At 37.2% G+C, this 27,675-nt stretch overlaps 2 protein-coding genes across 4 annotated transcripts in view; one reads left to right on the top strand and one right to left on the bottom strand.

Annotated features, from left to right (window-relative positions):
• LOC140341373 (large ribosomal subunit protein uL2) overlaps positions 1–27,675 on the bottom strand; it is a 331,097-nt gene that overhangs the window by 55,029 nt on the left and 248,393 nt on the right. The window lies entirely within an intron of this gene.
• Positions 7,921–15,571, top strand: NYX (nyctalopin). Of its 2 annotated transcripts, XM_072426912.1 has the most exons (4): positions 7,921–8,101; positions 8,566–8,613; positions 9,167–9,239; positions 14,114–15,571. In XM_072426912.1, the coding sequence occupies exons 2-4, from the start codon at positions 8,584–8,586 to the stop codon at positions 15,481–15,483; spliced, it is 1,473 nt and encodes a 490-aa protein (XP_072283013.1). In that variant the 5' UTR covers positions 7,921–8,101; positions 8,566–8,583; the 3' UTR covers positions 15,484–15,571. The 2 variants fall into 2 exon arrangements, with proteins under 2 accessions (XP_072283013.1, XP_072283021.1); XM_072426920.1 differs by lacking the exon at positions 8,566–8,613.

The following is a 27,675-nucleotide window of genomic DNA, read 5'->3' as shown; positions in this document are numbered from 1 at the left end:
TGCAGTCTTTTCCTCTTTTAATACAAGAAAGTACTTTACTAGCTTTAGATATTGCAGCTTGGCATTGCATGTTGTTAAGTCTATGTCAGGGGTCAGCAACCTTTACTATCAAAAGAGCCATTTTGCCTCTTCCACTAAAGAAAAATAGTCTGGAGCCGCAAAACATAACACAGTTTATAAACTTTTAAAAGTTTTAATATTTTTTTAATTTTACCTGTTACAACAAGTGTGCATGTGTAGGCCTACTTTGAAATAAATTAAACACTGAACTATGCCACTAGAAGCCTCCAGCTTCTAACGTATCATCCTGTTACATTAGAAGCTGGAGGCTTCTAACGTAACAGGGTAGATTTTTTTGATGGGCAGAGTTCTTTATGTTCTGACGATGCCTTAGCGATGAAATTTTAAGGGGTGTTAGCCACAGGTGTCCCTCATTTGCAGCTTTAATTTTGTTCACCTGTACCCCCCAATCTTGAGTAATTGGGGTTCAGGTGCTAGAAGCCTCCAGCAATGTGTAACAGGGTAGATTATATTGATGGGCAGAGTTCTTTATTTTCTGACGATGCCTTAGCGATTCAATTGTAGGTGGTGTTAGCCATAAGAGTCCCCCACTTGCACCTCTATTTTGGTCACCTGTACCGCCTCCTCCCCGTTCCAGAGAAATTGGGGTTCAGATGCTAGATGCTTCCAGCAATGTGTAACAGGGTAGATTTTTTTGATAGGCAGAGTTTTTATGAATTTTTAGGAGGTGTTAGCCACAGGTGTCCCGTACTTGCACCTCAAATTTTTTTCACCTGTACCCCCGTTTCCAGATAAATTGGGGTTTAGGTGCTAGAAGCCTCCAACAATGTGTAACAGGGTAGGGGTTTTTTGATGGGTGGAGTTTTTAGGAGGTGTTAGCCACAGGTGTCCCCCACTTGCACCTCTAATTTTGTTCACCTGTACCCCCTTTCTGTTCCAAAGAAATTGGGGTTCAGGTGCCTCCAGCAATGTGTAACGGTAGATTTTTTTGATGGGCAGAGTTCTTTATGTTCTGATGATAGCCTAATAATTAAATTTTAGGGGGTGTTAGTCACAGGTGTCCCCCACTTGAACCTACATTTTTGGTTTTGTACATCTCCTCATTCCAGAGGAATTGGGGTTCAAAGGAGGGGGATGTCATTGTACACACCCATTTGTACACGCCCCGTGGTAGATTTATTTCACTGGTAGATTATTTTCATTAGAACACCGGATAGGGAATCCCCCTCCTCCGCAGTGTCTTGGGAGGAAGGGGATCCCCCATCAGAGATCTCCCCGCGGCAGCCGAAGGGAGCCACAACAAGGAGGCTGAAGAGCCGCATGCGGCTCCGGAGCCGCAGGTTGCAGACCCCTGGTCTATGTTGTTAAGTCATGTTGTTGCATGTAGTTAAGTCCATGATCTACCAGAACCCCCAGATCCTTTTCCATTTCTGACTCCCCCAAGTGTATTCCCCCTAGACAGTATGAAGCATGCATGTTGTTAGCGCCCAAGTGCATAACTTTACATTTATCTATATTAAATATCATTTGCCACAATCTGCCACAATTTGCTGCCCAATCAAACAGTACATCCAGGTCTGCTTCTAGATTATAGACATCCTGTATGGACTTAATTCCGTTACATAGTTTGGTGCCATCTGCAAAAACAGAAATGGTACTTTTAATCCCAAACCCCAAAATCATTTATTTATCATTTTATTTCTAAACCTATTGACCCTAACTTGCATATTAACTGTCTGTGGGGTACAGTTTCAAATGCTTTTGCAAACTCCAAGTATACAATATCAACTGCTTCTCCACTGTTTAACTGTTTACTTACTTCCTCATAAAAAAATGTTTAGAAATTTCCTTTTTAAATTTAAGTGAATAATGATATCTAGCAGTTAAAGTAGGATTCTTTTTATGATGGAATTAGTAAGTCTGCCAACTGACCTAAGCACTGATATCTCAGCAATAAAATCCTTCAGAGATAATAGATATTGCAAAATGGCTTACCCTTTGTCAATTTAAAACCAGAGAAATTGCAGCTTCCCCTGTGTTACATAACATTTAAGTGCCCTATTAACCCTTAGGGAACCCTAATTAGTTCTGTATTAGCTTCTTTTTTTTCTTGTTTACCTTATTGTTGGGCACCAACAGAGGGCGCTGTGTCCTCAAATAAAGTGTGTAACAAACTCTAATAATGTCTCGGTTTTTAAGCACTTGCTGTGATTGTTGCACATAAATAATTATTTAAAGGTGGGGGTGGGGTGCCAATCTGCAGTTGGGTTCTAAAAAACAAATTTTTTTACAATTTACTTCAGGAATGTTCCTACTGTCTTACTATTAACCACACATGGCGTTTTATATGTTTATCCTTCAAAGAATTTCACAGAATTCATATTACCATAAATAAGGTAAACTATGTGGGCATACTATTAGGTATACAAATGTTATTTGTGTTAAGTGCATGTATGATAATTAATATGTGTCAGTATAAACTTTTAAGGCCCTGATGCCCAAACTATGGCTGGGGTCATATGCAGCTCTTTGACTTTTACAATGTGGCCCTTAGGGGTTTTGTGCAGTGAAAATATTATTTAGACCAGCTATTACTTCAGTTCTACTGTACTGTTAATCCTTTGTTTTGTGTTTTCTTAACTCTTATCATCCTTATGTTTGTATCATGTACTTTGCTTGAAATATCATATGTGGCACAAGTCATTTTATAGGGGTCATAGAAGATTTGTAGAGGGGCTGTAACTCCAGTCATCTCTAACAGTCTCATGTGACATGACTCAAGTTTGAGGGGAGATCAGAACATCTTTATATATTCCCACTAACATTACTTTTAAACTAAACATGGACAGTTATTAGGATATTTTTTATTCTAAATCACTCATGTGGCAGTTTATTACTGCCCAAGTAAAGAGTGAAAAAAATGTAAAGTACAATGGTTTTTTATATCCTGTCTACAATGCCATTAGAATTGTCTCCATATCTCTATCTCTGAATATTCTTTCATGAAATGCATTTACAGCAGTAGTAAACAATCTCTTATTTAAGATGACAGTTTCAAATCAAAGCAATAAGTTCCAAGAAAACAGCAAATGTAATGTTAATGGTAGCTGATTGTATTCTCAAATTTTTGAAGCTTGAAATGGAAAATTCAAAGTGGATTGCCGACACACTGTTAAGATCCGCATCTGTTCTAGCTCTGTTTAAGTGACAGAAATCCCATAAACACATGGTGGCTTGCTTTTTACCCAGCTAAAATAGTTTGTCTCATTAACAGATTGAGTATTTGGCAGGGATCCACCTACAAGTAAGGTTTTTTATCGAACATGCACTTATACAAAATGTTTACTCTGTACTTGGGTAGATTACGCTATAGTTTTCTGCAGTCATAAATCAAGTAGAGATACACTAGCACCAAAATAAACATTGTCTTAGCCTTGTACATAAAATTATAGAACATATTTACTGCTATATAAAGTATTATAAATAAATATATTACATAAAATTCAATTATGAAAATGCCATAGTAACGTTTTACTTATTTACTACATCAGATGATTATTTCATCTTTTTAGAGATGCACAATCATCATTATGACTGATTATCAAGTTGTATAATTAAATTTAGGCATACTGTATGTCCCTGTGCCTGTCATAAAAAGAACCATGCCCATAAGCTTCCCTGCATGGAAAACCATTAAATGTGTGTAATCCCAAAAAATGTTTTTCATTATGTTAAGCATTATGCCTCACCATATAAAGTTTTTTTAAAGCGGACCTATTATCACATTTTCAACATTATCTAAAAGAGTATCTATGCTTTTTATATCATGAAAAAAAAATAATTTTTAACATTTTCTACAATACCTTCTGTTTAAATTTCTGTCTTTAGCGACACAGTGGTAAAGACTAAAGGGAAACCTGCAGCCTCCTGGGACACTTAATTCACATGCCCAAGATCAGGCTTTTCGGGGGCTTCCTCCAATGTAAAAAGAAAAGAGGCACTCAATCTCACAAATATTCAGTAAGATTGGCAGATGTTTTTTTTTTCCTTTTGGAGGAAGACAAATCACCTGATCTTACAGCTGCACAGTGCGTTTTCGGGAGACATTAGGAATAACCAGGAAGGTGGAACAATAAAGATGGTGGAGCTGAACAGATTGGCGAGCCTTGGAATGAAGAGGGAAGCTTAGACAGTGCAGAATTAGTTGTAAAATTTGTGTACATGGATGGAGGGCTTTTATCAAGTAAAGGTAAGTAAATGAAAGTTCTGGTATTAGGGCTGGTTCAGACTGGCAGTATGATAAAGTGATCCCGCAGACCTCCTGGAGGAACATTATATTTTTGGCTGCTGTGGGTTGCAGCTACATGTAGCTTCTCCAATCAACAAGGAAGGCACAATGAATCAAGTAACCAGATAACAACCTTACTGTATTATCATTGACAACCTTGGCTTGTTTCTGGACCTGCATTTGGCAGCTGGCCACCACATCAGGACAACCTGGGCCAGATTGGCCAGACAGGCTACCCACCAGGTTTGTCACTGGCATAGTAAGAGAAAGCAAATGTCCTTGACAAACTTAACAGAAAAAAAAAATTGACAGAGATTGCCATCTTTTAATCCATTCATTTAGTGATTTTTTTTCTGTCCCCACAATCCTAACAGCCATTTCCTTCCAAATCAATTTAAACTAAAACATTTGGTAGTCTACCTTTGACACAGACCAATAGTGGTTTTAAAATCAGGTTTCACGTATATGATGTAATATGTTGTATCTGTGACATGCAAGTCATTTCGACAATAATTGCAGTTTGGGTTTATGCTATGTAGCATTCTATTTTGTAGCCAGCTTGGTTTTAAGTAGGTTATTTGAGCAGCGCAATATTGAAGTCAGTGAGACAAGTACATTTAAGTATTTGTGCCATTCCATTCCCAGAGGCCCCAGCTGAAACCAAGAAATCTAAACTACATCATTTTATCTCCACAAAGGCTCTGGAAACATTTTGTACTCTGCAGCGTTGCTTGGTTATCCCAAGAATTGGACCCAGAAAGCCAATTTTCCACAGGAGTTGTCATACACAGCAGTTTGAAAAAGGTGGGGGCTGTATCTTGAAAATCATTAAAGGAAAATGTACTTTCTATTTTTCCACACATACAGCCAAGAGTAAACATATTTTGCTACATTTCCAAAAATAATGTAAAAAGAGATTTTAGAAGATTGGCAATATGATTTTACTTATGCAGCACATGTTTATATATCGTTCTAACCTTTTATTACAATATTTGATCTTCAGTTAAATTTCAGGAGAATATAAAAGACATAAATATGTCCCACTCCTAATCACTATTACACCAAGTTTTTGTTGTAAAGTAGGGAAAGGTTAGACTCTCTGTCTGTTACTGCTGGCTGTGTCACTGCTGGGGACATTAACCCTCTTTATTGGTCCTGGTGACTATTCTCTCTAAGAAAGAAAGTTAGAGAAATTCCTCCAGAGATAACCCTCTGGGATGAACATTTGTTTTATTTTGTGAAGATTTCTTGTGTCTTTGGGACAGAATGTGGGGTGAAATCTCCCTAGTGGGGTGTAGCAACAAAAATGATGGGAGGTTTAACTCTCCCCCGTTCTATACTAAACTAAAAAAAAAATTGGATGGCTATAAACTTTACATTTATTTTCTCAATACCAAACATTGAAAGTATCTTAATGTGACGTGGTATCAGCCTCTTGCAACAAATGTATAGCAGAATTCAGACTTGGAGTGGGAGAAGTAGCACAATTTAATCAGTTGTTTTGCAGCACCAGGAGCATTCTAATGAGTTGATGAGCTGCTTCTGCTTTCATAATACATTCAAAAGATTTGGATGGGTAGGAAACCTGTCTGTGAACATGAAACAACAGCAGAGAAAGGCCAGATCTCTTGCCCTTTTGGACAGGGCTGTGCTTGTATGGCAGAGCTTGATAAATCTTAGGACTGAGTAGACACAAGTCTTAAGCCAGATAAAACAGCTCCCACATATGTTTGAATATTATTTTTATGTAAACTAAAGTAATAAAACTTTATTGGATGTGTTTTACTACCATGCCTGTGATATAGAAATAAGGCTCCAAAGGCATAGGTCTAGGATTTAACAAGTGTATTGGCATATATTGATTTGTGCACATGGGACATTATTGTCCAGTCAAAAAAAGGAGTAACATGTAGCTAGGAGGATTGCCCTGTACTTACTACACCCTTATGTTCCCTTCTTTCACTCCGCCCTCCTGCATTTTCACACCACGCTCACCACACACTCAAACCACACTCCTTTTGTGGGAACATTTTATTTTTAAACATTTACAATAACCAAAACCTTTTAGTAACAAGCATATTAATATCAACAATAAATAATAAAAATAAATTACCCTTAGTAACAATACTAATTACATTTTTTCAAAACCTGAACCTTTTAAATCTAAAATTTGTGCCTTTTCAAAACTGTTTTTCCTTCCCAGTTGTGAGCCCTCTGAAACACCGCTCACTACACTATACCACCAAGAGGAGTTTCCAAAAACCATCACTTCTGTTCTCAGCCACAGAGCCCACCAGCTTAAGAACAAGTACACTACTTGCAGCCTCTCCTTAAAACCATCCTAAAGGTGATTCCAATTAACCATACCTTTTTGGAGATCCCACATCTGGGATGGGTGGGAAGGAAGCTCGCTCTCTCACTTTCCTAAAACTTCCCACCACTTCCTCTACTTTCTTCCATCTTTTAACCCCTACTTTCTCCTCCCTATTTTCAAACTTCCAGCCTATCCCCTACCTTCTCCCTTTAGTCTATCAAAAACTTCCTTTCATTCAATCTCCCTATGCTTCCCCTAGCCCCGTGTCATGGATGCCTTCGGCCCACCTCCTTTCACTCGGCTGCTCCAGGCTGTTCTTTTGATACCGACACTGTGCAGATGTCACTATACTATATCTATAGCTGTACGTTTTGCAAACCCTTCAAAAGGTTCTGAATTTATATAAGGATAGAATAAAAATGTAATTATATTATTTAATAAAAAACAAGCAATGCATTTTACTTTATACATAAAGTTTGGGATTGTAATCAGTCAAGTGAACCCATGCTTTGTTGTTGCATCATTATGTTTACTTTTACCCCCTCTCCTTTGCAGCACATATCTTTACTTTATTCCTTCACTGCTCCCATTTGGCATTATACTTCACAGCTGAAACTGCTGAGGACTGGAGCAAGTAGCTATGGTTGTTTTACCCCACTGCAGTGCATATAAGGGTAAAAAGGGGAAGCAGAAGCTTTTGTTACAAAGGGAAGCCAATTGGTAGGAGCATGTTAGGGCACCACATTGTTTAGAAAGACTGAGAAGGTTTTCCTTATTTAACAGTGATGGTGCTTTATGATTGATGCAGAATTTTCACGCAAAGTGAGTGATGTGATTCTCCATACACAGAAGTACTGGGCATTTCGTACTAATGAATACTGATTAATTGGTGAAAGAAAGGTATGTCATTGTGTATAGCAAATTTGTTGCTTTGGTCTGCATGGACAAGAAAAAAAAAGTTAAAAACATCGTTTTTTTTCAGCATTTATTGAAAAATATGAGCAGGACACTTACAAAAATCTTGTGCTTATGAATATTACTTTAAAAAAGTAAAATGACTCACTTTAAATAGAACTCCTAGAAAGAAGTTATGCATGTTATTCTCTTATTATTCTTCAACATATTAAAATTCATCACACATCAAAACCAAGGACAAAGTACACTGTGCAATCTGTTTCGCTTCCGTTAATACCTCAATGGATTTGTGGCAATATCACTAGCATGGATCAAAGCCAAAAATGAGACTGTGACATTATTGTGGGCAGAGCAAAGAGCAGACTGATTTATCAACGATCTGTGCCTTGCTTGTGAAGCAATCACATTCTTACTTCTCTCTTCTAATCCCCATTTGATACTGAGGATTTTGGTGCCATTAAATGATCACTTTCAGTGAAAGACAAGCCAAATGAATAACAATGTACAGGAGAGGATGGCAATTTGAGTAGAAGAACTAAGGAAAAAGCTAACCGAAGACTTAGGTAATATCTATATATGTGTCTATTATTTTGTAGTTTTGATACAGTCGCTGGAATAGAGTTGGGCACTAATTGTATCGATTGTATAGATAGACTAATTGTATAGAAAGTCTATGTTTGATTTAGTACAGTGTGATTGAAGTTACCTGTACTAACCCTGTAGTGAATGTTGAAAATAAACACATGTTCTTTACATGATCACATATTTGAAATGGCCAAAAGTCATTTCATCTCAATTGGTACGATGGTACAAATTGTATTGCACTTCACTAAAGGTCTTTGACTGGAAAATGAAGCACTGGTTTATATTGATCTGATAATTCCTCAGTGATAGGTTTAGAATAACAAATATAGTTTATGTCCCTTATCTAGTTATAGGAAATGTCTGTCTCTCCTTCTTTCTTTCTGCCTTCCTTTCTGTCTCTTTCTTTCTGAAACGCCTTTCACATAATCTGTTAATACTTTAGAAACAAAATCTGGCAAGGATGTCTTTGAAACATCATAACAAAGGAAAGGTAATACTATCTAAATAGTGGATAACAGTAATATAATGTGTATACTGCTCATAATTTCTTTTTTCCATGACTATTGTAAATATATTTTTTTTTTGCTGAATATATTTTTCTTAATTTTACAAGAATGATAATGCACTATTAAATACTATGCTTTAAATGTAATATGGAAACATTCCAGAATAACATCAGTGATTTGCATGCATTTTAGTGCAGCTATTTTAGTTTTTCATTGGATATAAAATATTTATTAGTATACTTGCAGCTAATACTTTATTAATACGATGCTGGGAGCAATGTTTTGCAGTATCCCAGACAAACCAGACACAGTTTAGTCTTCATTAGTATACATTTTTTTCAACAAGCTAATGTTTGATAGGCTGTAATGGGTCACTGCAGATATCTGGTGTTTGCAGGGATTTATTATTACTTGTCAGTTTTTGTTACAGTTGTTCATAAATTGCTACTTTTACTGTGATGTATTTCAGATGAAGGTTATAATAATTAACATACAAATTCAGAATGCAATCATTTCACACATTCTGTTTTGTTTTAGACCTCCACTTCTGGCTGTAATCTGAAATGCCCCGGTCTAATGGAACAAGTGATGCTTGCCAACATTTTACATGGTAAAACCTCATTACTTGTTGACTATGAGATGGGAGTATATTAGAAATGGGGTTGCAAGAAAGCGGCTTTTTGTGGCAAACTCGTATGTTAAAAATATTAAAATCCCTTATTCAGTACAATATTTAACAAAAAAAGAGAAGAAATTAACAAATTATAACATTGTGATACATATATACACTTAGAACGTAAGTTGGTGTTAATGGTAATGTTCTAGATTCACATGACTCCTTACAAATCTAGGGGGATCTGAGTAAAAATAGGGCAAATCAGCACATATTAGAGTCTCATTCCGACGCGTTTCTCTCCAGTTGGCTTCCTCAGGGGATTTGAAGACTCATGTGTTGAGGTTATTTGGGGCCAAATGTTAGAGACAGTACTCTGGCCGCTTTCTTGCAACCCCATTTCTAATATATTTCAATGGCTTGGCAACTACTATAGTAGTATATACCATACAATTACTTGTAGGATATATCTCCTATGCACTGTATGAGATGGGAGTATATACAATTGCTTAGCCTGGAAAAATATTGTTTTAGTGGCATGTCTCATTTATAATTTTTGGAAGCTCTACATATAATCTCATGTTCTAGAAATAATTTCAAATACTGCATTGTTAATTGAATACATGACTATGAGTGGTGGGTGGTGGTGGACATTTTTATTAGATTCAAAAATTCAAAGGTAAAAAAATATTGTATTTGTATTATTATGAAAAAATACCACAAATGTCTTTGTTGCTAAGCAAAAGAGAGAGAGAGAGAGAGAAAGAGAGAGAGATATTGTATTTCTTAATCTGAAAAAATACAGTTAGAGATCTTGATGGGACTTTAAAGACATCATATACTTAAAAACAAATTTAAATAAAAATGCCAGAAACTTTTTAAAATATACATTGAAAAACACCAATTTTGCATGTTAAAAAAACAAAAAAACAACATACGATCTCAATCATTTTGTTAACCCCATGTGTTTCGCAGAAGAACAATAACCCTGCTTCATCAGAGGTAGCATTTGATATCTAGAATACATGTAGAGATCCTATTGGCACATGCCATTTGACCGACAGGGTGATGTCCCTCATTATAATAGAATAAATCTTATCAAGTTATTAAACACACCATTAAGATTTTACTTCTTTTTCCCAGTGGGGATAATGTTATTATCAGACTAAATATGTTCCTTTGTACTATAGATAATATAAAATTGCAGCTATAAAGCTTTTTAATATATAAATAAACTAATTGATTGTAGTTTCTGATTGCTATATAAAATCCCATAAAAGGCTTTACTTTAAGATTAGCTGTTACAAGCTTTTTTAACACCAAGCTTGAGTTTCTTACTGATGTGCATTTCTGTTTATATACAGTGTACATAATACCTTGCTGTTTGTAAGCCTTAACAAGCTGTATGATAGTTGTAATAGTGTTAGAATCTTAACATTTAAATTCCATAGTACACGTTATTAGAACATAAAACACTACAAAATAATTGAGATTTATACATCCTAAAATGGGACCACAATGTAATTAATATTGGGATCAATTTCACTTGGTGCATGAATAACCACATGGCTATATATTATCATTGTCCAAAATGGTAATAAAATTTAAATTGTAAGTTCACTCAACACTGATGTAAATGTGATTGCATAGTGCTTATTCTGTCCTGTAGACCCACGGTCGTCAACCGTTGGTCCGCGGCTCTGGCCGGTGCACCCCCAAACAGGGTCAGGAGAAGCATGTCCACTGTACAGGTCCCGGGCTCAGGGCAGTGGGCGGGTTGTGACTCTGAACACAACCTGACCACTCTCCCATTGCAGATCTGAGCCTGCAATAAGAGAGTGGGCAGGTTCTGGCATTATGATGTCACTAAAGGGGAAGTTTATTTCCCTTTGAGTGACACCCAGTCCAGAGCCGGTAAATTTAGTGGTCTGCTGGTCCGAAAAGGTTGTCGACCACTGCTGTAGACCATCCTTGAGTGCACCAAGCCTGCTGGGATACATTTTCCTCTTGTAAGGTGGAAAGAAAGTAATGGACTGCACACTGCAGTTTCTCTTCCATGTTGTTCCAAGGCAAACATGTCGGAGTGGAGCCAGGTGGGTTGACTAATGGTAAATAACGTTGTTTGAAAGAACATGGCAGAGGAACATTACTGTGCAGTCCATTGCTTTTTATCACTCAAACCTGATACTTTTGCCTTTAGAGGATTCTGAGGAGTTCAGCCACCTGCCATTTTCTCTTGGTTTTCTTTTGGAGATCATGGTGCAACAACCCAAGATAAAATATCTTTTCTAGTGAAAATGCTGCTCCAACCACATCACCCTAACCTTTGTAACATGATTTAAGGAGAGGATTAGCCAGTCTTAGCTCAGATTCCCGGGTCCAGCAAGGCTATATGTTTTATTGCCTAGGCTTTTAGTTAGATGGCGGACCTTGAAGAGATCTTTCGGCTGCGTTTCTTCTTAGAAAAAGGTGTTATGCTTTATCTGTCCATGTAAGCAAGGCTTAACTAACTTTAAATTAACATTTTATTATGTATCCACATTAATGTCAGCTCAGGCAAAATACGAAATGGTGAAATAAGGGGTTTCAAAATGAATAAAACAAAATTCATACAAATATTATTGGTAGCGTTATGGCTTTTACTGTGTTTTGTTTTTATTCAGCAAATGACTCCAGTGAGTTAGTGTTCACAGGTGAATACAAAACAATTACTGTCTACAGAAAATGACAGCTGTCAAACACGCCATAAATCTTCTGCCAGGGATTTGTACTTGTTCTCTTGAAACTCAGTGATGCTATAATCTGTATCCTATATTAACATAATAAATCCATTTCATTCTGCACACACTTAAGTCATGGCAAATTTAGACATGCCAGTGTAATTAAACAAAACATGCATTATTATGTGTCAGCCACTCTTAATTACTGTATTATCAGACATGTCAGCTTTATAATGCTGATTCTATGTGACAATGGCTTTAAGGCACAATTTAATTTACCATTGGCCAAACTGGCATTGTAGCTTATGTGGCAGAATCTTTTATAAATAGATTAGTCAACAAAATTAAGTGATGTATTAACTGTACCTTACATATGCAAGTTTTAAAACATAGAATATTCCTCAACTGTACAAAAGTACGATGATTCAAGTCAGTCTAGCTTACAATATTCTGACATACTAAGTGATGATACATAATGCATTTGCCCATAGTAAAATAACTTAAATTGTACAAGTGTAGCAAATATTCCTTATTTACTAAAATTGTACAAAGCACAATATCCCAGAGAAACTAATCAACATTTCATTTTAATTTTTCCATCTGTCTTCTGATCTTCAATGGTAATACTTATAAGATCTTATTTACAGTCATTGTACAAACCTTTAAGTTCACATCTAAACTGCATCTCTTTGACCTTCAAAGTATGTGATACTTCTCACCACGTTTAAATTTCATAACTGGCTCCTCCCTAATTCATCAATCACTGACCCTTTTTCTTAATATAGTGTAGCAGGTACAGAATAGGCCTGATTTATCAAATTTCTCCACGAGTGGAGAAGATAGACTATTATGGGAGAACCTGGGTGATCCAGAAAGCCTAGAAATCTACAGATTTCCTAAGGAAATTCTTACTGGAGCTTTATATAGATATTTTGCCGGTGTCTTTAGATGGCTTTCATAAAGCTTTAGCATTTAATGCCTGCTATATACTTGTTTCAAGCTATAGCCAGCAGGCCATCAACATCTTTATTCAGCTGAAGGGTGCTTTGGGAAAGTTGCAATAAGCTTGCAGAAAGCTTTGTTTATGCATTATACATTCTGACTTTACAGGATAATCATAAATTATCACCATTGTTTTTTATAAAACTCAGGGGAAGTGTAATGTAGTGTAGAGTTAAAAAATGAGCAATTTTAAGGATAATGTATTCTGTGGACCTTTGAAGAATAGTGTGGACCTGGTCCAAGAAGTCCTTCAGGTTTTGGGAGGATCAGAAAATGTATAATATATCTCCTGGAGAAGCACCACATTTTTAGTAGGTTTGAATGACTAAAGAGTAGATATCATACAGGATGTTAGGGGTTCTATGCCAGTATGTAACAATTTTGTATTTGTTTTCCTGGTACCTGTGGAAATTTAGGTTCCGTCTTCCTTATTGAAATGTATGTCTAAGTTTCCTTAGACTTTAAATAGTGTGAGTTTGACATTGGCCATGATCCAGTTGAGTTTTTATATAATTCCTGCTATAGAGACAGTTTTGGATTGCCAAGCTTTAGCTAAGGTCACCCAATCTATGAGAAGTATTTAAGACTACAGATGCAGGGAATATGTTAGAAAAATGATTTATGGTTTCCTAACTAAGGTGGTGAGTTGGTTGACTGATATGTAAAAAGTAAAAAAAAACAATATATTTAATCACTAAAAAAATGTTTCTGCTGCTCATATGTCACATGGGATACATGTGGGAGGTAAGAAAGTCTGTGTAAAAGAACCATGAGAGTTTATTACATATACATTACAAACCTGGTATATCTAAAGAAGGGTAAAAATTAAATGTGTGCTTGTGGCATTTGCATGTTTTCATTGAGTAGGACAGTGTAGGAACCTTGTAGTGAGCCATGTAATAAAAGTGTATTCTTTATAAAACCCACTACCCTAAGTTTTTTTTCCATTGTTTTAGAGTTAGTTTTATTGTAACTATTACATTTCATAAATTTTTATTCCCATGATGTCTGTCTATAAACAGTACGGAAACACAGAATCTGTCAAGGGAACACTATGTATTTGTCTCTCAAATATTCTCTCATTTACAGATGCATTGGTACTTCTTGATTCTGAATTATACTTACTTAACCATTGTATTTTTTTCTTAGCCTTCCTGTTTATCCAGCCACTTTATGCCATATGGTCCTGCTTCCGCTCTTGTCCATCAAACTGTGTATGTACTCAGGAACGAAACTGTTCTGTACTCTGTGATCGAATAGGACTCCAAGAGATCCCTAATGAATTTCCATGTGAAGCTTTCTTTATTAACCTAGATAAAAACAACATAAAATTTCTTTCTGAGCGGGCTTTTGGGACTTTGCCTTCGTTAAAATGTCTCTCACTTAGCCACAACAACATTTCTTTCATCACCCCAGGGGCCTTCAAAGGGCTGCCCAACCTAATTGAGCTCAAAATGGCTCACAATGAGTATATACGCTATTTACACACTCGAACATTTTCTGCCCTAAAAAAATTAGTAAAACTGGATTTAGCAGACTGCAATTTGTTCAATATTCCTGACCGAATATTTGTTGACCTTCCCTTACTAGAGGAACTTATGCTTTTTCAGAACAATTTTCGGAGAATTCCAGGAGCTATCCGAGGGATGCGCAATTTGACTCATGTTTACTTGGAGAGTAATAGAATTGAGGCTGTTGCCTATAACTCTCTTCAGGATTTGCCGAATCTTACATATCTTAACCTCCAAGACAATAGGATAAATGTAATTCATGATAAGTCTTTCCAGGATTGCCAGAAGATGGAGTACCTCTTTCTTAATGACAATTTCCTGAATGAGCTGCCTGAAAACTCCTTCAAAGGACTGAAAAAACTAAAAATGTTGAACATGGGTGGAAATAACATACACAATATCTCATCTGCTTGGTTTCAAGATCTAATTGAGTTGGAAGTCCTATATCTAGACCGAAATAAAATAAGCTATATTGAGGAAGGAGCGTTTGAAAATCTCACCAGCTTAGTAGCCTTACATCTAAATAGCAACAATTTGACAACCTTACCGTTTGAGGTCTTTCAGCCAGTTTATTTTATAGGAAGACTGTTTCTTTTTAAAAATCCATGGGAATGTGACTGCAGGATTGAATGGCTCAGAGAATGGATGGAGAGTTATAAGCTGGTTCGTGACATTCCCTGCTCATCTCCGACAACTTTGGCAGGCATTGACCTAAGTAATGTTATATTTAAAAGGTCACAAGAAGGCATCTGTCTTGACCCAACAGAACAAAACTTTACCTATTATATTCCTTTTCCAACTGAACGACTTCCTTCGACCATGGAATCAAAACTAAGCAGTCTCATCTCCAAACTTCTCTTACCAAGAGGAAATTTTGAAGATTTGGGCAACACAACAGAAAGCTTCGACAACAGTACATTCTATGATGTAAATGGAAACACAGTCTCCCTGTCTTTTTCACCACAAATTGTTACGTGTGTTATGATTTTGTCATCAGTTATGTTTTAGGTTTTTAGTTTCTCAATTACATTTCTTGAACAAGAGTTGTAAATAAATTGTCATTTTAGTCTACAATATATTGATCATCCAAAGCCAATTTATTGAGGGCTAACTTTTATTTTTACTAACCTACCAAACATTTTTTCATAAATTATCAATTTGTATTACATTATTTGCTTTTAGGGTTTACAATGTTATTTATGCACTGATTTGCTTTTATTTTTTTCATATAATTTTATCGAAAATAGTAATTAGTGAGAGTCAAATGGATTACTCTGACATAGTATCAAAAGTGTTCTTAGTTTTTACCTACTAAAAATCATGTTTAACCTGATTAATAAAGTCAGTCGTGTGGTAGTGAGTTCGACACACCTTCAGACATGGTAACATTTAAACAAAGCAAACACAAAAAAAACATTTGCATAAGTCTACCCAGAATGTTCAGATATGAACTCTCTTTGGCTAATATGAACGCAAACCTGGAGAGGAGTAAACATAATGGGCCTGATTTATTCAAGCTCTGCAAGACTGCAGAAGTTAGACTATTATGGTGAACATTGGTGATTCAGCAAACCTAGAAGGAATCTTGTCCAGGATTGGGAACATTTGCCAAATATTAGCAAATTGCTTTAAGAAATTCCAGGTTTGCTGGATTATCCATAATAATATACTTTCTCTTCAGTCTTGGAGAGCTTGAATAAATCAGGCCCAACATATGGACACAGTTTTTAAAGCAATCTACTGTAATGTTTGTTAACACCAGCTTTAGAAGGTAAGGAAAGCAATACTGTGAGGCCATGGTCCAGCTTCAGTTCTTAATAGAAATTAATCCCTTAACCTAAATCTGTACTCTTCATTTATACCAACCCCCCACTCAGGTGGCTATTTGCACCATTCCAGGACTATGTTGCCCTAAGAACCTTTGTTTGCAATGGATGGCATTTGGGGAGCAAGGAATGTCAGAGGAGCAGGATGAGACACAAGTGGAGGTCAGACAGCCCAGGGTCGGTAGTCAGAAGATTCACAGAAAATGCAGTACAGACAAGTCCAGTAGAGATCAGGCTCAGGACCAATAATCATTTATAGCTAGACAGCCAAGAGAGATTTCTGAAGAATTCAGACAAAGCAAAGTTGAAGCCACAGGCAGCTAACAATCACGAGGTCAGGAAACAGGTCAGTATCCAGCTGAAACTTACAGTGCAAGCAGGTAAAGCACGCTTAATGTTGGAATAGGCAACTAATGACTGGGACCTGGAAAGTTTTAACAACTAGCAGCCAATTTCAGAAAAAGGACTGAGGCCAGGAACTAATCTGCTCAATGGCTTGAGAACATTTACTCTTAAATCCCCTCCAGCTGTCCACATCCCAAGGTGTTAATCAAGGATGCTGAAATAGACATGTCAGTTTGAGTGCACACATCCAGAGGAAATCTGGAGATCCAGCAAAGCTGCCAAAAGATTGCTGCAGAGGACAGATAGCTAATTACCTGATCCCCTTTCACTGTTATGTGCTACATTATGCAGCATCTCTGGAGAAGGGGGGTTTACAAAGGGAGGACTGGACTACAGTGGCACACATTTCATGATTGCAGAATAGATAAACACCTTTAACATATACAGTGTTTATCATGCACTTGCCTGCACTTTTTCTAGTGCTTTTGCACGGCATTTTATGCTAAAGAGAAAAACAAAAAATTTAACCAGTTGTCCTGAAAGCAGCATAAACAAAACTCAAGCAGCTAGCAGATGTATTAAAGAGACTATATGGGTTTTTGACATGTGTTGTCATTGATTTCAATTGCAGGAGAATATGGGCCAAAGGGGAAAAGGCTCAGGGGATATTTTGAATGAACAGCCTGGCAAATGAGATGCATAAACACAATTCTGAATTGTCCCATTACACAACATTGGAATATTACATCAGAGTATATATAGCCAAAACTATTTTTTAATTTTATATAGTTTTTTTTGTCGGTATCATTTGGGAAATTTTAATTCCTGTTCCAAAGACAGAGTAAAAATTTGGAAAAAAGTCTCCCAAAAGGAGGAGATTCTCTCCCTAGACTTCCTCCTCACCACCAGGAAAGACAGAAATACCTGCAAAAAAAAGCCTGCAGATACACCTGAACAGATTCTGGGATTGGAATGCTATGAATAGGCTTACAGCCCAATCAACTCAAAAAGAATGTTTTATTTTACGTTAAACATAAAAAAAGAACTCATCACACGCCTTTTGTTAAGCAATACAAACTATGACATGATGCGAATTACCACACATATCCTACTGTTAATTTAATTGCATTACCTAAACAGCATGCCCTGAAACCTTTCTGCAGTGTAACAAAACTCAAAACTGCTGTCTTTATTGCTAACAGGTCACAGACCTACACGCCATCAAATTGCTGTTACAACATATTCCAGACAATTTCACAAATTTACATTATATCATACCGATGATCACATTATTTAATCTTTTGCAAGGTTCTTGTGTAACTGTGACCTATTCTCCACTCTGTTGGTAGGAGTAAAATGCCAGATGTTCCAGAAGAGCTTGGCTGACCCATTTAATGCATTGCATTCAACGACTTTTGCTTTCCAGGCTATTTATGAGGACAGTAATCCTCTTAAATACTAAATTCATACTTGTATTATGAAGGGATGTTTTCCCAAAGCTCCCACTCCACAAATGGAATGAGTTAACCCCAGAAGTCCTGAGTAGGGTACACTGCTATTCAGAAAAGCACAGCAAAGATAGCCAATTAGTGTCAGCATACTTAAATTAATCTGTACTGTCTTTTTTTTTTGAAATAAAAATGTGAAAAAATATTTTTTATTACTTTTTACTCAGAGAATTACAAAATAGTGCATATAAATATTCATTCTTTACAGCTTGCAGTTAAATAGTAGAACATTTTTGAATGTTGGTAGTTTCTTTCTGATACCTTTTCATGTAGCTGTTGTGTTACAAATAGATATACATAACAGACAAACAACCCTTTTCTCTTTTCCCAGCATAGGCCCCAACAAGTATACAGGAAGAGTTATGAGTTCCAATCAGCTGCTACCAATGGCAGCAAAAGCTGGTTGTTTTTTAATGTTTTTTTTAAAATGGTGTTTTTAAAATATGTTTTTATATAATATATATAATGGTATTTATGTTATATAATATATAAAATATAACCAGTTCTGCTGTAAAAGTTTAAAAATTATAACAATATCTTTTTACTACAGAAGACCCTATGGGCTGTTGCTACCTGATGTTAATCTATCGGTATAGCAAAGTCAGTTTTGTTATAAAACCATATCAGCCAGACTTCAATGTGCTTTACATTTTTAGACATAGGTAAACCAAGCCAAGCTCCTCATTATGTTAAATTTACTATATTAAATTGGCAGAGTTTGTGTGGACCTCAGAATTCTTCTTTGTTGTCAATCTTTTTGATGCACACTACATATGCCACTGCATTCTTCATCCTGGTTACCGGTACATCATGGTTGACCATCACAAAACCCCTAGAGGCACTAGTATAGTATAGATCACTGTGTATTAAAAAAATACATTTAAAAATCTACATATGAAACTAATAGGAAATGCTAAGCAATTTAAAATTAGTTTCACAATAAAACATGCTAAAGGACAAGCCAAGTATATTGTGAAAAGGTAGGCTTTCACCTGTGGAATGCAACAAACATCTACAGCTAGCTATGGTCCCATATAGTCCTATATGCAACAACAGCTCAAATATTTATTACAAAAGATAAGATTAAGAATTATGAAGGAATATATAGGTAATATTTGACCTCTTCTTGCCTCACAAATTTTGTTTATTTGATTGTACTTTCCTTTTGTGGCTTTTGTAAAAAATTAGTATTTTTAGACAATATTGATCAATAGTTTTTATTTGTGGATAAATTAAAAAAGATTATATATTTTAATGTGCTATAATATGAATTCACCGAAAATAGTCATATATGCATTTTTGTGTCCAATTTTTTTTATATTAGGACGATGACACCTAACAATATATTGCTGTATGTTTAGGACCTCTAGTTAAATCATCCAAATATGTTGACTCTATATTTGTGAATATCGTGTTTAATTTTCCAATGATCAAATCACAAACAGATATATAGTATATACAGTTATCTTGTTAGTATATTTATATGGATACGTTGAAGTTAGTCTTAGGTTTTTATACTGGTGTTTTACCTCTTTCATCTGGCTCCCTAAACTCTGTGCTCCCTAAGATCTATATTATTCTGTAGTATAAGTGTGATTTGAACTTTCTTACCAGAGCCAGTAAGATTAGAATATGGTACATCTTTGTTAATATTGAATGCCACATTTTGTTGTTCCAGTGTCTCGATCTAAATGTTATGGTTACTTTAAAGCTAAATTCCTTTCAAGAAGGTTGTTGTAACCTTTTTCTGTCATTGAAGAAATCAAAGAACCAATTGAGGAAAAATGGGCCAGGGTGGTTAGGAAGTCCTGTCTTAAAAATTTCCTTAGCAAGTTGTATCCTTGGTGGATAGAGTTTCATTTAAAGACACAGTTGACCGGAAGATTGATCTGGACTGCATTTTCACAGGCTTTTACTGGTTGGACTTCAAACATGTAGAGGTCCTTGGGAAGAAACTTGTACAGGCAGATTAGATGTCATTGAGGAATTAGCTCAGGCAATGCTGGCATCTGTCTCAGCTCGCCAAGCCTTCAGCTAAAGCCTTGGTCAGTTGACTTCACGTCCAAATCAAATCGGGGTAGAATTCTGTTCAAAAGAAAAATCTTTTGGCAGTAAGCTGGAAGAATCAATCTCCAAGGTTACTGGGGGAAGGTCAGGGTTGAACCCCACAGACCAAAGGGTAAGACAGCCTGCTATCAACATGATTGAAACCCTTGAGAGATATCAGATAGTAAAATTCTATCTTCCTGATAAGGACTTTAGGAGGGAATGGAAGGGAACTATTGCATGGCTCAATTCTAGAAAATCAGGATATCTCTTGGCTGAATAGAAACCTCAAATGTTGTTATGAAGATACACCTACCCCGGTCAGTCTAGTAGGAGCAAGGCTTAGACTCTTTACCCAGGACTGGGTGGACAAGATGAAGGACCCTTGAGTTGTAAATACCATCTTCAATGGTCATCATTGGGAATTCAATGAATGTCCCCCTGGAGACCACATCCGACTTCCAAGATCATCATTCCAAGAACAAAAATCCTTCTAGAAGTATGTGGAGACTCTTTTTTTTTAGAAAAAAAAGCTTTTGGAGCACAGGAGGTATTCAAAGGCTTTTACTCTTCCATTTTTCTGGTCAAAAGGAAGTTGAGGGTTCCCTGGTCTGTGCTAGACTTGATAAAACATAACAAATTTATGGAGGTGGAGTCAATCCTGTTGACTTGCTATTAGAAGAGATGCTATTAGAAGACTTATCAGAATCATGTGCATGTTCATCAAGATTTCAGCAGTTTTTTTGTTTCATTGTGCAAGGCCAACACTTTCAGTTCTAGTGTCTACCATTGGACCTCTTACCATCCCCTCAATCCTTGGCAAATGTACTCTTTTCTCTTAGTGAGTTCTCACATCACAGTGTCCCAGTACCTAAGTCTCCTGGGGACAATATCATCAGCCATCTGGATGGAGAAGTAGGCCCATTGCTATACAAAGTCTTTGCAGTAAGGCTTTTTTGAGGTATTGGTGGTGGATGCACTTTGTAAACCTGCTAACCCATGTCAAGAGCTTTATCGTCTCTTGATATATGGTTACAATGGATGCCAACCTGAATGGTTGTGGAGCCCATTGTTAGGAGGTACAAGTTCAAGACGTGTAGATTTGATGCCAACACAATAGTATCCTACATCTTTTAGTTATAGGCAATCAATGTGGCTCTGTGGGCATCCTCTAATTGGTTCCTCTAATTCAAGATCATCAGGTATCTCCACAAGTTGAAGTGTATTCTTTTACAGTTATAAAATTAGTACCTTACTGGCCATGGAGGCCCTTGTTTATTCTTCTGCTGAATCTTACACTGAAGCCACTGATTCATCTGCACATAAGATCCCACTTAAAATTAAAGGGTTAAATTTTCCATCTAAATGTAAAGAGACTCCAGCTTTGGCTGTTGGGAGGAAGAGGTTATTGGACATTGGATGTTCCCTGGTGGTGGTCTCTACACTCCTAAGGGCAATAAAATCATCCACCAGCGCCACCTATTATAAAAAATGGGAAAGGTTAATTAAGTTTTTTGCTCAGAACATTCGAAATGCAGAGTCCCCTCACAAAGTTTGAAGCATCTCCAGTCAACCCTTGGTAAGTACCTGAGTACTGAAGAAAGTCCATTCTCTCACAAATATGGAAAATATTCTTCAAATTTAGTTTGATTGTCTTTTCTTAACAATAACAATGCTGCTTTAATGCCTAGAAAATCAGAAAAAAAATTATAAAAAAATTATAGTTACTTGGTCCTATAAGGGTTCAGGAGAGCAGAACTACAACTTATTGTATACTACCATGAAAATGCACCAGGAAAGAAAAAATATGGAACGTAAGTATACAATTTTCCAGTTTCAATGCAAATAAATGATACAGGATCAACTAATTGTAACAATAGTACCTAAAGAACTCTGTTTTAATTCAGAGGTATAAAAAGTTTTCTACATTACAATATATATATAGTATCTTAATTTCTTTGTGTTCAGAAATAAATGATGAGAATTAAAAGTTGAATTAAAATGATTTATTTGATGTTTATTTTGCAGACAGCAGTTGCCAAGTGTTAGATTGAACCTTAAAGTTCCTCCAGGGGTTGCTAGGGAGTTTCTTGGGAAATGAGCAATTTATGCCTCTCAGGTCAATTTCACTGACACTATGATCTTTTTGACTATCTGTATGGGTGGCATTCTTCACTGTGGCTAGGAATGTATAAGGCATTCTTCCCACTGACCACCATGCTAATGTAGTGTGAGCTGTGGGTATGGTAACTATAGAAGTGGGTTCTCGGAAAACCTCAAAGTTATGTCAAGGGTTCCCCCATATTTAAAAGGTCAAGAAAGGCTGGTCTAGGCTGTCTTGTGCGTATTCTAGCCTGTTATTGGTCAGTAAAAGGAGAGTCAATGAACAACACATTTATATAACTTTGATTTCTGCTTTTATCGGCATGATTATTAGAAGATAAACTGAATGAGCTTTTGTGTTCCTTCTTCTAACTCTGTGAGTACTGCTTTACAGGAACTGAATAAGGCCTAAAAAATGTAGGTACTTACAATTAAAAAATATATTTATTGGTCAATTAAGAAACACAGAAATGTGCATTATTTTTTGTTTTTATACCTGCAGAGAGTTCAATCTTAGGTTACCCATGGTTGTCTCCCAGTGATTTGGTCATTGAAAGTGCTTGTTTTAATGATCTGTGGAAACCGAAATGGGTAAATGTACACTATAGATGGGCAAATGCACTTTAATGTATTTGAAATATTTTAAAAAGACCAAATGTGAGCAAATGTATTGTTTACAAATAACAATAGGTTTGATATTAGTTGTCATTTTCAGGCATAGTGCTGGGCTGATAGCATTTACTTCACACATTAAAGCATTGGTTTTTACAACATCTGTTTGTAAACCTAAAATTTATACTTTGTTGTTCTGTAAACATACAGTTTCATTCAATGTAAAGTGGAACTGTGGGCAAAAGGATCACATCTGTAGCATTACCTATTGATTGATTTTCTGAGCCTCCCCTGTAAATTTCCTGATTCCCTATGAATTCTGCCAGCAAATCTGTCATTTTTAAACTCCCTACAACAGACCAAGCTAACTGCATGGTAGTTTCAAGGGTTGAGAAAACCATACTACTCTAGCTGGAGTGCTTACAACAAAACAGCTTTTATTCTTATGGTATAAACAAATGACTGTTGCTAAATAAAAATATTAGCAGATAGAGTGTCTCTGGACACAAAACAACCCCTCTGGTCTCTGGTCACCCAAACAACCTTGCTTTGTGTTCTTAAAAAAAAAAAACAAAAAAAAAAACTATATATACCGTATATACCCTGGCTACATTACAATAGTACATTTTGTAGCTCCAAGTGTGTTTATTATAGATAAGTCAGGGCATGTTGAACAGTTTTTTTTACTGTTTCAGTGCAGAAAACAACTGGGTGCTGAAAGCTCAATGTACTGTTAAATTTAATCAAGAACACCTATGTCCTTGTAATGCCTCCTGTTTTTTTGCCAAATAATTAATTAATGAACGGATGAATGATTGTAAGAATAAATAAAAAAATTAGAGTAAATGACTACTTACCAACACTTTATATTTATTTTTTTTGTATTTCAATATTTTTATTGAGATTTTCAGAACATAAAAGTAACAAGAATGAAACATAAGCAAAAACCAAATGAATCCAAAGTATGGTCAGTTTAAATGTCAACATAAATAGAGCTTTACATGTATCATTTGCGATAAACAAAACCTGTTATCCACCCCTACCCGGATCAATATCTGGAACAAATAAAGTCTTAGAAAGTAGGCTCTATTATACCAGGCAAGGTCATAAGCATGAATAGTTTGCAATTGGGAATTGCAAAATTGCTTCCCATACCTTGACCATAACACTAAACCAATAACAGACATGAGGGGAGACACAAAAGGTAGAAGGGGAGGGAAACTAGGAAAATAGGGTAGACACAACAGGGAAGGGGGAAGGGAGGGTAGAGGAAGTACGAGAGGAATATAAGTAAAACCCATATTCCAAGATGATTTCCCTGAAAACAAGAACTATAGACTATTAAAGGAAATCCATGGTTCCCAGACATCCTCAAATTTGTCTAGGGAATTCTTTAGAGTGTGTGTAAGTCTATCATTCACCATGATCCAGTTCAACTTGGATACTATGGGGTCCATGGAAATCGTGGTGGACTTCCATGCTTTAGCTAACGCAATTCTGCTTGCCACTAGTATCAATCTAATCAATTTCTAGATGGGTTTCGGTTGGATTGTATCAAGTTTGCTAAACAGGGCGGCTTCCACCGAGCTGTTAATCTCCTGCTTTACTATTCTTGAGATTAATTTAAATACTTCATCCCAGAACGTCCTGGCCACCGGACAAGTCCACCAGATATGTATCATGGAACCCCTGTGCCCGCATCCTCGGAAACATAAAGGAGAGACTGAGGGAAACATCTTTGCTAATTTAGCCGGTGTAAGATACCATCTAAGAGCCACTTTGTAATTAGCCTCCACCACCGCGGTGTTGAGGAATATTTTAGAGAGGGCATAGATCATGTCCTGCCATTCCTCCAAGTCCCACGTGATACCCAATTCACCCTCCCATTCCCTCATATATCTCAGTTTTCTACTTTGGTTAATTAGGACCGAGTAGGCAACAGAGATTTGTCCTTTTGTGGTGGCTATGGAGGAGCAAGTGCTTTCGAACGGCGAGGAGCGCATGGGCCTTGGAGCATCTCTGATTATCTGGTTGATAAAGGAATGTAATTGTCTATAATGGAAATATTCTGTGGCAGGAATGTCAAATTGAGTAGATAAGTGTTCCCATGTAAATACTGCCCGTACATCTATCAAGTCTCTAATTCGTCTAAAACCTTTGGAGATCCACCAATGAAAATTCGCCGGGCTCAGACCCGGTGGGAAGTCTGGATTATTCCATAGGGGGGTCAAAGGCTTATGAATAGAGGAAAGCTTTGAGTGGTGACTAAATTTATCCCATATCTGGATAGAGTGAGATAGGGCAAGGCAGTTCACATGACCTCTAGTGTTTTTTCTCCGCCACATAAGGGAGTCTATGGATCCCAAAAAACTATCTTGGTTCTCCATCTCAACCCATTGGGGCCTAGCGCCCTGCAGAGAACATAATGAAAACTGTGCCACTTGCGCTGCTAAATAGTAATATTTCAAATGTGGGACTCCCAGTCCTCCCATGCGTTTAGGGGCTAACAACGTATCTTTATGAAATCTGACTTTCTTCCCTGCCCATATAAATTGCAATAATCTAGATTGGAGAAGTGTAATCTCTCTCATAGGTACCTGGACCGGGAGCGTACGAAATAAATAAAGCAATCTGGGAAGAAGATTCATTTTAACAGCCGCAATCCTTCCCAGCCACGATGGAGGAGACAAAGACCAACTCCGGATGTCCGCATAAACTTTCTTAAGCAGCGGACTATAATTACACCTGTAAAGACTATCGTAGGCAGGGGTCAACTGGATACCCAGATATTGGATGGAGTCTTTATGCCAGATAAAAATTCCCTTGGAGCACTAACAGTGTCTCAGTGGGGAGATTTATATTAAGAGCCTGAGACTTGGTTTTATTGCCCGTCAGGCCAGAGCTTAACGCAAATTCATCAAGAATTTTCATTAGGTTAGGCAGGGTCGTAATTGGGGAAGTGATAAACATAAGGATATCGTCAGCGAAGAGTTCACATTTGTGTTCAGTCCGGCCACACTTAATACCCTGAACATTAGTATCTGCCCGTAAAGCTATTGCCAAAGGTTCAATTGCTAGGGCAAACAAAAGTGGAGAGAGGGGGCAACCCTGCCTGGTCCCCCTCTTAATCGGAATAGCTGTAGACAAGAGTCCCCCTAGTGATATCCTGGCTTCAGGTGAGTCATATAGAGCCAAAAGAGGTACCAAAGTCCATTTTAAGGAGCACCTGAAACAAATATCTCCAAGATATGCTGTCAAATGCTTTTTGAAGGTCAAGGGAGAGTAACATGGCTAGACGCGACAGGCCCCCGTCCCAGCCTGAGTTTACTACCGATATGAGATCAATAGCCCTCCTCGTTTGGTCCGGAGCCTGCCTATGTAGCATAAAGCCCACCTGGTCCGGATGCACATAAGCTCAATCTAAGTGACATAATCTTCGTCATAATTTTTAAGTCGCAATTGATCAGGGAGATAGGTCTATAATTAGCTACTTCCGATGCATCCTTCCCCGGTTTAGGGATCACGCTAATAAATGCCCTATTAGCGTCGCCCATCAGGGCATTCCCCTCCCGTAGGTAGTTAAAATATGCCACCATGTGCGAAGCCAGTACAGGACTAAACGTCTTGTAATACAGGTTGGAGAAACCATCCGGGCCAGGTGAGCTGCCCACCTTGAGAAGACCCATGATCCCCTGCAACTCCTCCACCGTGAAAGGTTTGTCCAAGAGCGCCTTATGTTTAGGCTGTAATTTGGGCAGGTCAAGCTGGTTAAGAAACCTTTCTATTCCCTGCATGCTGATTGAATCATCAGATCCATATAAACAACTATAAAAGTCCTCAAAAGCTGCTAAAATCTTTTCCGGATTTTGTGATAGCCTACCACCCTTAGTCTTAATTTTAGGAAAAGCATGAGTCTTGGGTCTGGGATTAAGTTTATTGACCAAAAGACTTCCCGGCTTGTCACTCCAAACAAAAAATTTGTGCGCCGACCAGCGCAACGTTTTTTCTGCTCTAGTAGTAGCAAGTTAAGTTCCGTGTGTTTCGCCTCTAGGTGGGCTTTCAAGACTACGTGTGGAGCCGTTTTACGTTGCAGTTGTAATAATCCAGGAGGCAGGTATCTATCAGTTTATTGTTGGCCCGTTTGCGTGCTGCTCCCATTTTAATTAACTCACCCCTAATGTAGTACATTATTCTGAAAATAGTTGCTCAGCAAAGAATCTATTTCTCCCTTTAACATGTTATCAGAAATAAAGCTCTCGTTAAATCTCCACCGAAACCCAGGTTGCGGTCTGCTAAAGCCCGTCAGGTATAAAGCCAGGGGGACATGATCCGACCACGGAGTCGACTAAAATTCGAGCCCCAAGTAAGTTGGGTAGCATATGGGACTGAATAAAGCCATGATCTATACGGGAGTACTGATCATGGGTCGCCGAGAAATATGTGTAATCTCTAACCGAAGAGTTCATCTCCCTCCAGCCATCCACTAAGTCATACTTTCTCAGCAAAAGTGAGAGGTTGTGGCTTTTTTTTGGAGGATCCCTATATCTGCTTAGTTTAGATTTGTCCAAAATGTGATCCAAGGCCAAATTGGAATCTCCTAGCAGAATCAAGGAACCCCTCACTTTAGGCCAAATCTCCTCCAGAGGAGCATAAAAAAACGCCACTTGACCCTCATTCGGCGCATAGTACGATACTACAGTGATCAAATGCAATCCGACATACCCAACCACAACTACAAACCTGCCTCCCGGATCCCTAAA

This window comes from Pyxicephalus adspersus, chromosome 1 (assembly GCF_032062135.1).
Source record: "Pyxicephalus adspersus chromosome 1, UCB_Pads_2.0, whole genome shotgun sequence".
In the NCBI taxonomy this organism is placed as follows: Eukaryota; Metazoa; Chordata; class Amphibia; order Anura; family Pyxicephalidae; genus Pyxicephalus; species Pyxicephalus adspersus.
The sequence above is the reverse complement of the archived record's forward strand: the minus strand, read 5'-3'. Positions and strand labels throughout refer to the sequence as shown.

What these genes read in the sequence shown, in the direction of transcription:
- NYX (XM_072426912.1), top strand. Translation starts at nt 8,584, where the DNA reads ATGTCTTTGAAACATCATAACAAAGGAAAG. An exon ending in AACATCATAACAAAGGAAAG is followed by an intron (nt 8,614 to 9,166) that starts GTAATACTATCT and finishes GTTTTGTTTTAG; the next exon opens with ACCTCCACTTCTGGCTGTAA. An exon ending in GCTTGCCAACATTTTACATG is followed by an intron (nt 9,240 to 14,113) that starts GTAAAACCTCAT and finishes TTTTTTTCTTAG; the next exon opens with CCTTCCTGTTTATCCAGCCA.